This window comes from Diorhabda sublineata, chromosome 8 (assembly GCF_026230105.1).
Source record: "Diorhabda sublineata isolate icDioSubl1.1 chromosome 8, icDioSubl1.1, whole genome shotgun sequence".
Lineage (NCBI taxonomy): Eukaryota > Metazoa > Arthropoda > Insecta > Coleoptera > Chrysomelidae > Diorhabda > Diorhabda sublineata.
This window is the reverse complement of record NC_079481.1, coordinates 12,412,827-12,426,041: the sequence shown is the minus strand read 5'-3', so window position 1 is coordinate 12,426,041 and position 13,215 is coordinate 12,412,827. Positions and strand designations below refer to the sequence as shown.

Sequence of the window (13,215 nt, the reverse complement as noted above, 5' to 3'; positions counted from 1 at the left end):
AAAAAGTTTAGTATTTTCCAAAAACGGTTTACATGCATTTTTATGTACTTTCATAAGATAATAACATGGTTTAATATCTTTCCTTACATAGATAAGGTTAGGTAGTAACTAGATTGGTCGTGGCTCGCTCGGAAGCATTGATTTGGATACTCAGCGAAATCACTGACCTCCCTCTCATATTTTCTCCTTTATTACTTATTTTCAAGCACTTTTTCTATACCTAATTCGGCTGTTTTTTCTAGACGTCGGCAGGGCACCGACAGAGCATATACTTGATAGAGTCTTCTTCTTTCCTACACTCTGTGCAATAGTTATCTTCTAGATTAAGTGTTGGGTGAATCTCATTATCTTTTTTCCGCTCCTCTCGGACAAATCGCTTTAGATACGTTGCAACCATTTCTATTTGATTATATATCCTTATAAATCGTTCCGATACCTGTGTCAATAGAATATATTAACCATTCTCCTAGTACCTAGTAGAGGCTTACTTTAGTGAGATCTCATCATAGCTCGAATTATTATCATATTAGTATTATTTATTTAATTGATGTTTAATTTTAGATCGAGCGAAAAAACAATGGAAATCCTACGTGAAAACGCTCAAACAATTATAACGATTTTGGAAGTGTTGCTGTACGATCCATTGTATGCATGGACAGTTACTGCGGCCGAAGCTAACAAACGACAAACCGAAAGCGACAACTCAGTCACTCCTCACATCACGGATACTTCCGAGGGTGAGCTAATACATAAATTGTAATTAAATTTTTGATATTTTTACTATTTTTCAGAATCGACCAATGTTTCTGCCGAAAGAGCTTTACTGAGACTTCGCGAAAAGCTTCAAGGTACAGAATTAGGCCATCCAACAAGTATTGAACATCAAGTTGGTAATTTGATACAACAAGCCGTCGATCCGACTAATTTATGTAAATTGTATGTTGGTTGGCAACCTTATGTCTAAGAAATACATTAATTAGTTGTTGTATCGTTTGTTTTTGGTGGAATTAAATTCACCAATTTTCACCACTTAGTTTTAAAACGTTAGAAAAAGTATTACAACAATTTTTTCTACTAAAAATCAAATTTTGTGAATAACAAAGCTGTAATGTAATTTTTTATAAAATTGCTTAGATGTATAAAATTCGAAATAAAATTATTTCTTACATTTCTATTTATTCTAGTATATCACTTTTTATCCTTCACATTTTTTTCTTTTTTTTGTGTTACAATCTTTCCTCGTTCACTTTTTTCCTACAAAAATATATTAAAGTTCATAATACATAATATTTTTCCCTAGACATGATATCATGCGATTTCGTTGATTCGTGTCTCTTTATTGTTTTCGATTTCTTCTTCTTTTTTACTTGTTTCTAGATTGTTCCAATCTTGTAAATCAGCACTACCCCATATACAAAAAATTATACTCGTCACGACGAATACACCGCCGGTTATCCAAAATACTGTACGCCATTCAATTAAAGTGTGCTGTAATAAGATAATACCAACAACTTGAATATTGATATAACGTAAAGGTTTTTACAAAATTGCTTACGTCTTCAGTTAAAGCTCCAGCTAAATAAGGAACGACTCCTCCGGTAAAAGATCCACAACCGTTAACTATAGCCATTAGAATACCGGCGTGGTTTGGGGCGATATCTAAAGCATTAACTTTGAAACCACAGATAAACGGTCCGGTGAAAAATAACGCAATCGTGAACATTCCTACAGTAATTGCTTTGTTACATCCTGAATACGACGCCGCCATTATGAAAACTGTCGGTCCAACCGAGGCTAAAAAGTAATTATTACTATTTATGAACATAAGAATTGTGAAACGACATTCTAATAGGAATCAAATTATTTTCTAATAACTTCTTAAACGAGAACTATATGAATCGGAAGTTATCGAAAATTAGTTTTTTGTTCTAAAAGATTTGCGAGATTACTTGAAATACACAAGTAAGACAAGAAGTTGAAAAATTAATTTGGAAAAGTTGAGGAATACTATTCCCATATAGTTTTTTGATGCTATTCAAATAATCTACAGGATGATCAATTAATCTTCATGTGAACTAAATATATAATGAAAATCTATCCACAAAATTTTGAATTATGAAAAAGTTATAAATTTCAATTTCTCTTTAATCCTCGGATTTTGTCTAGATAATATACAAGGCGATCTATTAATTTTCAAGTACGCTAATTGTACAATTAAAATTTGTCTACAAAATCTTGAATTTTGAAACAAAGGACGACAGAAAGCTTAAAATTGAATTACGGAAAGTTGTGAAGCTTGATTTCCATATAATTCTCTGATGCTAATCAAATAATATACAGTATGATTCATTAATCTTCACGTGAACTAAATATATAATGAAAATCTATCCACGAATTATGAAAAAAAGACAAAATAGGACAGAAAGCTTAAAAATGATTTGGGAAAAGTTATAAATTTCAATTTCTCTTTAATCCTCGGATTTTGTCTAAATAATATACAGGGCGATCTATCAATTTTCAAGTATGATAATTGTATCATTAAAATTTGTGCACCAAATCTCGAATTGTGAAACAAAGTACGATAGGAAGTTGAAAATTGAATAAGGAAAAGTTATGAAACTTGATTTCCATATAATTCTTTTATGCTAATCAAATAATATACAGGATGATTCATTGATTTTCATGTGAACTAAATATATAATGAAAATCTATCCACAAAATTTTGAATTATGAAACAAAAATAAAATAGAACAGAAAGCTGAAAAATGATTTGGGAAAAGTTATAAATTTCAATTTCTCTTTAATACTTGAATTCTGTCTAGATAATATACAGGGTGATCTAATAATTTTCAAGTACGCTAATTGTACAATTAAAAGTTGTCCATAAAATCTCGAATTGTGAAACAAAGCACGATAGTAAGTTGAAAATTGAATTAGGAAAGTATGTGAAACTTGATTTATATATAATTCTCTGATGCTAATCAAATAATATACAAGATGATCCATTAATCTTCATGTATACTAATTATATAATAAAAATCTATCCACGAAATCTTGAATTATGAAACAAAGACAAAATAGTACAGAAAGTTGACGATTTGGAAAAAGTCATAATTTCCATTTCCTCTTTGAAACCTGAATTCTATTTAAATAATTACAGCGCGATATATTAATTTTCAAGTACGCTACTTGTACAATCAAAATTTGTCCACAAAATCTCGAAATTTGAAACAAAGCACGATAGGAAGTTGAAAACTGAATTAGGAAAAGTTATGGTACTTGATTTCCATATAATTCTTTGATTCTATCCAAATAATATACAGGATGATCCATTGATCTTCATGTATACTAAATATACCATAAAAATCTATCCACAAAATCTTGAATTATGAAGACATAATAGGACAGGAAATTGAAAAATTATTTGGGAAAAGTTATAAATTCCATTTTTCTTTAATTCTTGAATTCTGTCTAGATAATATACAGGGCGACCCATTAATTTTCAAGTACGCTAATTGTATAATTAAAATTTATCCATAAAATATGAATTTGTGAAAAAATTATAAAACTTGATTTCCATTCTCAATGTGTTTAGATAATATATGGGGTGACCCATTAATTTTCTTGAATTATAAAACGAGAAAAAAATGTACCGACCAAATATTTATAAATAAATTCATTAGGTTTTCATAAGAATACCTGTGAAAATATCGCGAAAAGTGTTGAAAATTTCGGTAACTGATCCAAAAACGAAATCTGTTGAAGTCTATTTATCGAAGAAAAATAGTAAACCAAAACAATGATTAGTGCATGATCATCACATAGTTGGAACCAAAACGTGGAATATAGACATTGTCATTTATTTTCAAACTGAGTCCCTTATAAATGTTGTGAACAGTAGAACCTCAATGCCATCTGGTGGAGAATAATAAAATATGTTTATTGAGGTAAAAAATGAATGCGTGAATATGTTTTGATTTACTATTTTTCTTCGCTAAATAGAGTATAGTAGCAATATCGCGGTTATAGTTGAAATGAAAATAATATGAGATACTCACAAAGAGTAGTGAAGAATTTTCGGGCGAATGTTACAGATATATATCGTTTGGTAATCATCCAGTCGCACAACTTTCCCGAACACATTGAACATACCCACATAACGATATACGGAATGGAATTCCATATACCATCGTCTAAAATATTGAATTTTAAAACTTCGCTCATGTAAGTCGGTAAATCGGTTAATATCGTATAAAATCCCCAATCGTGACCAGATTGCGCGGCGATCAAAGCCCATACTGGAGCGGATGTGAAAAACGCTTTCCACGGTATCGGTGGTCTAATTTTTGATACTCCCTCTACAAAAAACTTAATATAAAAATAATTTTACCATAAAAAAAATGTGCCATCTATTAATAAGTTACCAGTTTTGTAAACAAGTTGCAATTAAAATATTTTCGTTTGCGAGTGATATAATCGGTTCAACGTATTTCCAACTTTATATGTCAATGTTGATCCGATTACAACGAGTAGTCGCTGCTGGTAAAATCTGTAGAATATTGTGAGTGCTGAAATCGAATATTAATTTATGGAATTCATTCTAAAGATTTGAAATTTTTCTGTAATAAAGAGATGTTTTCGCTGTCTACAGGGCCGCTTTTATGATTTTCTTCTTCAGTCCAATTTTATACAGTAATAGTCACTGTTAATTGTTTCTTAATTGACGGACAATACGTCATATCACGGGCGTAGCCAGGATTTAGTTTTCATCCCGACTGAGGAACGTGGCGAATAATCGAGAAACAACGCAGTTTTCATACAATACAAAATAGTTCGGCTACTCGATTAGAGATTGCGTTACTGTGCGCAACATCCACTAGTTCGTCTGCAACAGCGTCTGCCTCTCGTCAAAATATAGCGCTAGGCACTACTATATATATGCTTTTTCGGGAGGGAGTCCCCAAAACTCTCTCCGTCAAACTAGAAAGATAATAACTTTTCCAGTTGATTTTTGTGTTTTTATGTCTTCATATTGTTTTCACCAGGTTCAGTCTACTAAGATGACTGCCATTTTGATTTAGGTGCGTAGTGGTTAGTTTTAATTTGTTCAATTCACCAAGAACGGCGCTCTAAAGTATGAATTCGTTGTATTCTGGTGTAACCGTTTCTTCTATTGAGAATCATCAGTGCTTGTAACCTCATATTTTGAGGGTTGTCGTTCAAAAAAATGGTAGTACAAAAAAACTTTTTCTTGATGAAAATCTTTTTAATTTTAGATCTCTTCTGATTGAGAATTAGTTTTTGGAAAAGGCAAAAAATATTGTCATTTCAACCTATCTAACATATAAAAAAGTCCAATAAGTAAAAAGTTGAAGTAATTTTTAAACTTACCTATCTCCAATTTAAGAAATTCTTTTTCTTTTTTGCTTATAAACGGATGTTGTTCCGGTGAGGAATAACAAAGAATTTGCCAAAATATGTACCACAATATACCGGAACCTCCGAAAAAATAAAATACCGATGACCACGTCTGTGTTGTAGTAATTAGGGCTCCACTTATAGCGCTACATAATACAGTTCCTGTAATATTTTTAACGTACTTGAACGTTGATAATATTATACAGTGTACTTCCAAAATGATTTATTGTTTACACTCAATATGCTCAAATTATTCTCTATCAATCACTAACTAATGCCTTAACCTGATAATATTTATAATAAAAGTTAGTCTCAGATTTAAAAGCTTCCACGTGTAGCTTAGAGAGGAAACCAACAGGAAAGATATCACACAAAATACGAAAAGACCGTTGAGACTCAGCTGAAATGTCAAAACAGAAGATGAGGCATTCAGTCTTACAAAAGATTATTTTCTTCGCAAATTAGAGTTTTGGAATGCTTTTGATAAAATGAAACATTGTTAATACTTTTCAAGAAATAATAAAGAAGTGACGTTAAAATAACACAGACCTCCAGGTCTAGATAAAGAACAAAAAGAACCTCGAGCTTTATTAAAAAGATATCTAAAACTTTCCCAGATTGAGAAGAATGTGCCTTATTGAAAACACTGTTTTTACTACCACTACACCAGCACTTTACACTGTCTGACGAAAGCCAAGTTATCGTCATCAAATACTGAAGACGATAACTGGGTTATCGAAACGCCCATTGTATAATTTTGAACTGCAGGTGCAGTGGTTAAGTGAACCACTGTTTTTTTAGTATGAATACCACCAACAGTTCCAGAAATTCCAAATAAAAAATGTACCAAATAATAATATATAATTTTATCTATTGTATATTGTTCAATATATACTCAATGACAGAAACCCATCATTATTTTAGTAACATTTAGTTTTTATATCAGGTTATTGGTAATATTTGAATGATTAAAATTTTATTCCATTCAGTTGAGGAAAATTCAAGTTTTCAATAATGTAATGAGACTTTAAATTGTCTAATTTATACTACACGTCGAGGAACCTACCCTTAAGTGGGTAAAAAACCAGGTCCAAACTAGGAGCTGAATTTGATTCTGGTCTAAGATTTATTGGCTTATATCTGGCTTTCATTTCACAAAATTGTTTTATCATGGAATGTCCTAAGATAAAGAATCAGGTATCAGGTACTCAGTATCAAATTGCGAACTTCGATGTCTCCCTCATCTACTTCTAACTTTCGTTCGTCCATCATGAATGTCTAAACAGAATCGGGATTCATCACTAAAGTTAATAGTAACACAAAGTGCGATCGATATTAAATAAGTCCAAATCTTCTTGTCTGTTTAACAAGCAATCAAATGGTTATTCCCTTCGACGATTCTGGCTCTTCTTACTAATCCTTTACCTCTGGCTCTTCGTGTTTGACCTTTTGGCATAATTATGATGTTTAAATGTTTTTGAATACATAACAAAACATCTGGAAACGTCAAGATTATCGATATTGATCACATACCGAAACCTTGTCAAGGTGGATTCCGTGGACTCAATATCCACTACATCATGACTGACAATAGTATCCACATGTGCAACAGACAGAGATCAAATTATAGTTGAAAAGTTTTGAAATAAACTGATTTTTACTGTGTGATTACGTTTTTATCAAAGTTTTTGTTTTTAATACGAACTATGACATGATTTAGATCTGCTCCAGTCACATGTCTTGATTATGGAAATGATGAAACAAATGGATGATATTTTAATACAAAATAATGATTATTCATATGAGAAAACATACCAATTTGACTTCCTGAATAAACCATTGTTCCAATTGTTGATCGTTCTGACGCCGGTACCCATTTGGCAAGCAAAGCGTTAAGAGCAGGATTACTGGTACCCTATAATAGATGACATAATATTTTTAATAACAAAACAATAAAATCTCACTCAAAGATATATCTGGCATCTCTATTTTCCAAAAATTCTATGAAAGTTTTTCTAAATATCACGTTAAAAACCTTATTTATTAAAGTTGTTCTAATACTAGGAATAAGTGAAAAAAAGTAAAACAAGGAAAGTTAAAAAACTGATTTAGTAAACTGTATATGATCTAACATTTCTGGTTTTTCGAAAAATTATAGTGCGCGAAAAATTATTTTCTACATCCAATACTACCTGAATCACTCACTTGACCTAATCCAACGATGATCCTAGTTAGAACGATTATAGCCCAGTTACCATTACTTGCTATGACAATCCAAGGAGTCAAAACGGTCAATACCGATGCAATCAACATTCCAACACCGAGAATGTGCTTTCCTCCATATTTTTCTGCCCATATTCCACCGGGTAAATGTGTGACTATGTAACCCCAGAAAAAAGAACTAAGGATTAGTCCTTTGGTACTTTCGTCCCAATCATAAATCGGGTTTTTAATCTGCAAAATGAAAAATTCAAATGTTTTTTATTTTGTACAAGTTCGATACGTTAACAATTTTTTAGATTAATATACAGTATATACAGTTTGTCGCGTTTAGTTTAGTACCCGTGTGGTGTATACTATTTTTCTTTATAGTCGGTTGAAAGTGAGTTTAAGTGCCTTGGAATAGGTACAAAGTATGCGTACTCTCAACCAATGATAAAGAAAAAAGAAAATGAGCATTTTGTAATCTTTTTCTAGTAAATTATAGTAGACTAGATGAAATTTTGAATTTCAGTTGATTATTTTAAAAATTTAGTTGGAATTTCTGGAACCATTGGCGATTTCATACTGAGTACACTATTTACACCAACACTGACAATTACACTGTCTGATGCGCGTTTCGATAACCAAGTTATCGTCTTCAGAGACTGAAAGTAAACTAAAATTCCTTGACTACTAAACTATATAGTGGGGTCCCTATTTAAGCTACTCTTACATCTAGCAATTTCAATGCATTCAAATGCAACAATTTATTATTGGATACATTTTTTTAACAATTTCACATTGTTAATATTTATGTCACGATTGTGACTGGCAGCGCGATCAGCAATACCTGATTTACCAGTCCTTCCATATTTCAAATGAGTTATGTGCTCTTTAAACCGGACAATAACGAATCTCTTCGTCTGCCCAATATACTTTCGGTCAAAATCACCATTGCTAGTTTCATAAACATCATTCTTTTCCAAATTTGGTGATAAATTAATTGTTTTATAGTTTTGACTGCTATTATCACACATTATACGAGGGTTGCTACTTTTTAAGGTATACAAATAATAACAAATATTTATAATTAGATATAACCAGTTGTCGAAGCGTTTTTTCCATTCTGATTAAGGAACATCAACCGCTTCTGGATGTGTAGAAAACCGTTAAGCTCGCAATTTATTTTTGACCTACGGGAATAAGAAGAAATAATTAGGCGCCAAACAAGGACTGTACCCATCAATCGTATTGTCTTCGGATTCGTCTTCGGCGATTGGTTTTCCTGAATTTTTCGAATAATTCTATAAATAAATGCTATTGTGCCATTTAGAATTGACCGTTCTAAGTTGTTCTAATGAAACGGTGGCGATATGTCCAGTAATTCGAACCGATAAATTGCTTCAAAGTTCAGAGATCAACTTTTTTTGGATTCGGCTCGTATTGAAAGACTCGTACAGTCGATGCTTGTTTAAGGTTCATATGCATAGATCTTTTGAAGTATCGCAATTGAATTTTTTCTGCATACCTTTGCACTAATCGACACAAGCTTTTTTGAGCAATTGTCAAATTATGCGGTATCTAACGCGAATATCTTTGAGAGCCAAATGCTAGGATGTAAGTTTACACACAGCATCTATTTTTTTGGCACAACAACCAATTTTGGACGACTTTCACGAAATTTATCCTATAGTGAAATGCGACCACGATTGGATTCAGGAAACCAGCGAAACACGATGTCGAAGTCGAAGCGATTTGATCGGTGGTTTAATAGAAGTCGAAATTAATAGAAAGTTAACGTTTGAAAATTTTCGATACTTAATTCCATTTTTTGATTAAGTTGAATGTTTCAAGTATCTTTAAATAACTTAGATAGCGATGACAGCACGTTCTGAGTACGTTCACTATTAAAAACGTCAAACTTTATGATGTCAATGTCAAATTTGACATATTCGAAACAGTGTTGCCACATCTCAAAAGTAGCAACTCTGGTACTACTGCTACTATTACTACTTACAGTTGTTTTTAATAGCAAGTTACTTGTAAGATTTGTTTCGCTATTTTCAGGACAAGTTCCTGGGTCAGTGTATTTAGTAGATTCTTGAGTACTCATCTGCGTTATGGCAACGTTTAGAACAACCCTGAGTGCATAACTATTGGTTGTACATAGGAATCCCATCATACCCAGTACATAACGCTGGGAAATTCTATCAGCTAAAAAAAATTCAATATATTTTCAAATCTATTTGAAATTAGTTATGTTTTGTACGTTTTATGAAATTTGTACAAATCGTATTTCTATATAGGGGTCTATGTTTTATGTTTTTTTTCATTAGCCTTTTACCACGATTAATATTCTTCTAAAAATGATATATCTCATTTCGTTTTCCTGGATGCCTTTAATATTTTTTAATTACTTTGTAAACTTATTTTTTCTTTTAAATTTTCTATCTAGTTGCTCTATTATTAATCCCTAATAGATCTCAACCTGAAAGGCTTCAAAAATATATTTGCATTATTGTTTTCTCTTTAAAACTGTCGAGTAATAGTAAACAACAATTTACGAAACGCTAAATCATTTCTGGTATTAATAAGTGAACATCTTAGATTTTAATCAAAGGAAGATTACTTTTTATAATACGTTCACTTATAATTATCTTCTATATCAAACATAAATTTAGACATATTTTGAGCTCTTTAAAATATATTATAGAAGAATAACGATACTGATAATAATTTTAGACACATGTACATAAATGTCATTGAATCGTAATTTTAGTGTTACTACATATAGATAATAATTTATTCAACTAGATTGTGATTTGATTTTATCGTCGAAAAAAATATTCATACAGGATCTAGTAAAAAAAAATAGCCTTAGTCAGTACAATATGGATGTAAAACAGTACGAAGTTACTTTTAGTTTATATTTTATTGTTTTTAAAACATTGTGGTCCTTTCCGTTAAAGAATAACGTATTAAGTAAAGTGAAAGTAAATTTTATTAAATTTGTGGAGATTTTATTCTCTATATTTTTTTCAGCTGCCAGGTTGAGAGTTTCCACAACAATCACCAAACTAAAAACTCAACTTCAACTCTAACATCTGGGAAACCAGTTGAGGGCTGAAATCGTCCAACTCTTTCCATAGATAAGTCCCAACCTTTTTTTTAATAAATTTATTTGTTGCTGGAACTTCTTTCACTGTTCTTATCAATTAATATTAATTTGGATGATCGTGTCCGGGAATAGTTTTGGATTGCTTAATTTTCATTTTTAATTTAATTCATAAGGTGTTTCCAGCTTTTTTTTATCAATTTTTAAGGTCGTTCGTTACAAAGCTGGTGGCTTCCAATTTAATATCTGAGTACCAGTTTTTATAGGCTTTAACTGATGCCGAATACTGTAAAACCATATTTATTCATAGTTGATAAAATGACCGATTAGAGAAATTTGAATTTTTAGATTAGAAATTGTATGGAAAAGCTCCTTCGTCATATTTCGTAAAAACAGACAGATTCGAGATAAATATTTTCAAATTTTCAATATCAAATCTGCTTGCCACTATAGTTTTCATTTCGACGAATTCAGAAGGCTAAGAAACAAAGACTCATAATATAAAAATTGATTTAACATTTTCTACTTAAAATTTCTTGCATCTTTCTAGAAACAAGAATTATTCAAAGCGTTAGCTTTATTTTCTCACATAAAAAACATTATATGAAATTATCGTTACCTATATTCTTCATTATATTCACTTCATTAACTACAACATCAATTTTATACAGACAAATCACCAAACACGTGTTTTACATTAGTACTTTAGAATCATATTGAAAACTTCCAATATTTTGATAGATTTTGTTGTACTCACAATATCAATATTTTTTTAAGATAAAAATGGATGGATAAGTGTTTATTGTAAGCAAATTACAGACGTGAAATTTGATTTTGAATGATTATTTTGATTTAATTGAATGTTGCAATATAATGAATGTATCAATTTATTTTCCGCGCTAAAAAACAATAAATGTAGATGATATTGAAAAAGTAAAACAACAGATAATATCTAATAAATAATTTTTTTTTCATTTAGCATAGTTGCTGATAAATTATCAATTCGTCTGGGTATACTACCATTCCTCTGAAATACGAGTTGCAGTTCGAAGCATGCGCGGCGGTTTCTCTGACTCCAGCAGAAGAAATATGAGTGTCAGATCGATGCGGTTGACGTATTCTTTGTAATGTTTCTTTATGATGTCGATCTTTAATTTAAATTGTCTCAGCTGTGGAAATCATCGTCGGTTACTCTGATGAATTGGTTCACAAAACTTAAAAACAAGCTTAAGCAAAACCGTAAGTTTACAATTAGTGCTCTTGACATGGAATTTCCTCAAAATCTCTAATTGATGAAATTTCTTTCTGAAAAACAGAAATTTCGAAAACTAACGTTGGGTACCCCATTTATTTTTACTGGACAACACAAAACTCAACGAATGAGCAGAGTACTTCAGTTTTAGACCCTCTACAATGTACAGGGTTCTCCACGACGAGCTCAATCGATATTTTTTGGAGAAGTACTGCGACTAGTGTTCTGAAAATTAGCTCGTATGGGTTTCGGCTAAAATAATTTCAGTTTTTTATAAAATTTTTAGAATCTACGCGAAATTTCAATATAACTTTATATAAGGCATCGTATGCCTAAAGTCCACCATTTTTTAATTATTTCACATTTTCGAAATTTTTGAACACATGCAGCCCTCCACTAAAAAAATTATATTTCTAAGTTTAAGCGAGCCAGGTGTAATATCTTTGGGATTTGGACAAATACATTTACAGCTTTCAAAATCTGTTTCTACAAAAACCGTTAATTTGAGATATATGAATTTACTAACAAAGTTCCCTTAATTTGAAGCGTAGAATCAAATGGCAAAGAGAAAAATATGGGTTACCATTTGAAACAATTAAGTTTTCGAAGTTTTTAGATGGCGAAATTCGACACCATTTTCTGACCACCCTATATAAATTTTTCTCAAGGTTTTCACAGATTTTAAAAGCTGTAAGTGTTATTTGTCCAAATCCCAAAAATATTAGACCTGACTCGCTTAAGCTTAGAAATATAATTTTTTTAGTGGAGGGCTCTGCATATGTCGAAAAATTTCGAAAATGTGAAATAATTAAAAAATATTGGACTTTAGGCATACGATGCCTTATATAAAGTTATATTGATTCCAAAAAATTAATAGAAACCAAGCATTTCGTTTAAAATCACGAAGTTTGGGTATAACCGGAAGTTTCAGAAAACTGAAATTATTTTATCTGTAACGAGCATTTCGGAAAACTCATGCAAACAAAGTTTCAGAACACTAGTCCCAGTACTTTTTCCTATACACATCGATTCAGCTCGTCGTAAAGGTCCCTGTATGTGGTATGTTCGCAGATAGTCACGGGGGGATGAAACTTGGGTTTCTTACGACACCCCAAAAAACAGCAATAAACGAAAGTTAAGTGTGAACAAATTTCGACACCTCGAAAATTGATGTGCTCTTTTGTTGATTTCTTACCAAAAAGACAAACAATCGATACTGTTTACTGTG

At 31.3% G+C, this 13,215-nt stretch overlaps 2 protein-coding genes across 3 annotated transcripts in view; one reads left to right on the top strand and one right to left on the bottom strand.

Moving 5' to 3' along the window:
- The window catches only part of LOC130448152 (serine-protein kinase ATM), a 38,995-nt gene extending 37,829 nt beyond the window's left edge, over positions 1–1,166 (top strand). For both annotated transcript variants that reach the window (XM_056785392.1, XM_056785391.1), the window contains 2 exons: positions 562–737; positions 792–1,166. In XM_056785392.1, coding sequence (XP_056641370.1) covers positions 562–737; positions 792–964 — 349 coding nt within the window. In that variant the 3' untranslated portion in view covers positions 965–1,166. The remainder of the gene's footprint in view (positions 1–561; positions 738–791) is intronic.
- On the bottom strand, positions 1,160–11,620 carry LOC130448155 (sialin-like). Its single transcript, XM_056785393.1, has 8 exons — positions 11,355–11,620; positions 9,638–9,834; positions 7,624–7,872; positions 7,234–7,333; positions 5,392–5,580; positions 4,059–4,358; positions 1,556–1,794; positions 1,160–1,488 (listed from the first exon to the last, which is right to left on the bottom strand). Exons 1-8 carry the CDS (start codon positions 11,365–11,367, stop codon positions 1,309–1,311), a joined length of 1,467 nt encoding a protein of 488 aa, XP_056641371.1. The 5' UTR covers positions 11,368–11,620; the 3' UTR covers positions 1,160–1,308.
- Between the last annotated feature and the right edge of the window lie 1,595 nt (positions 11,621–13,215).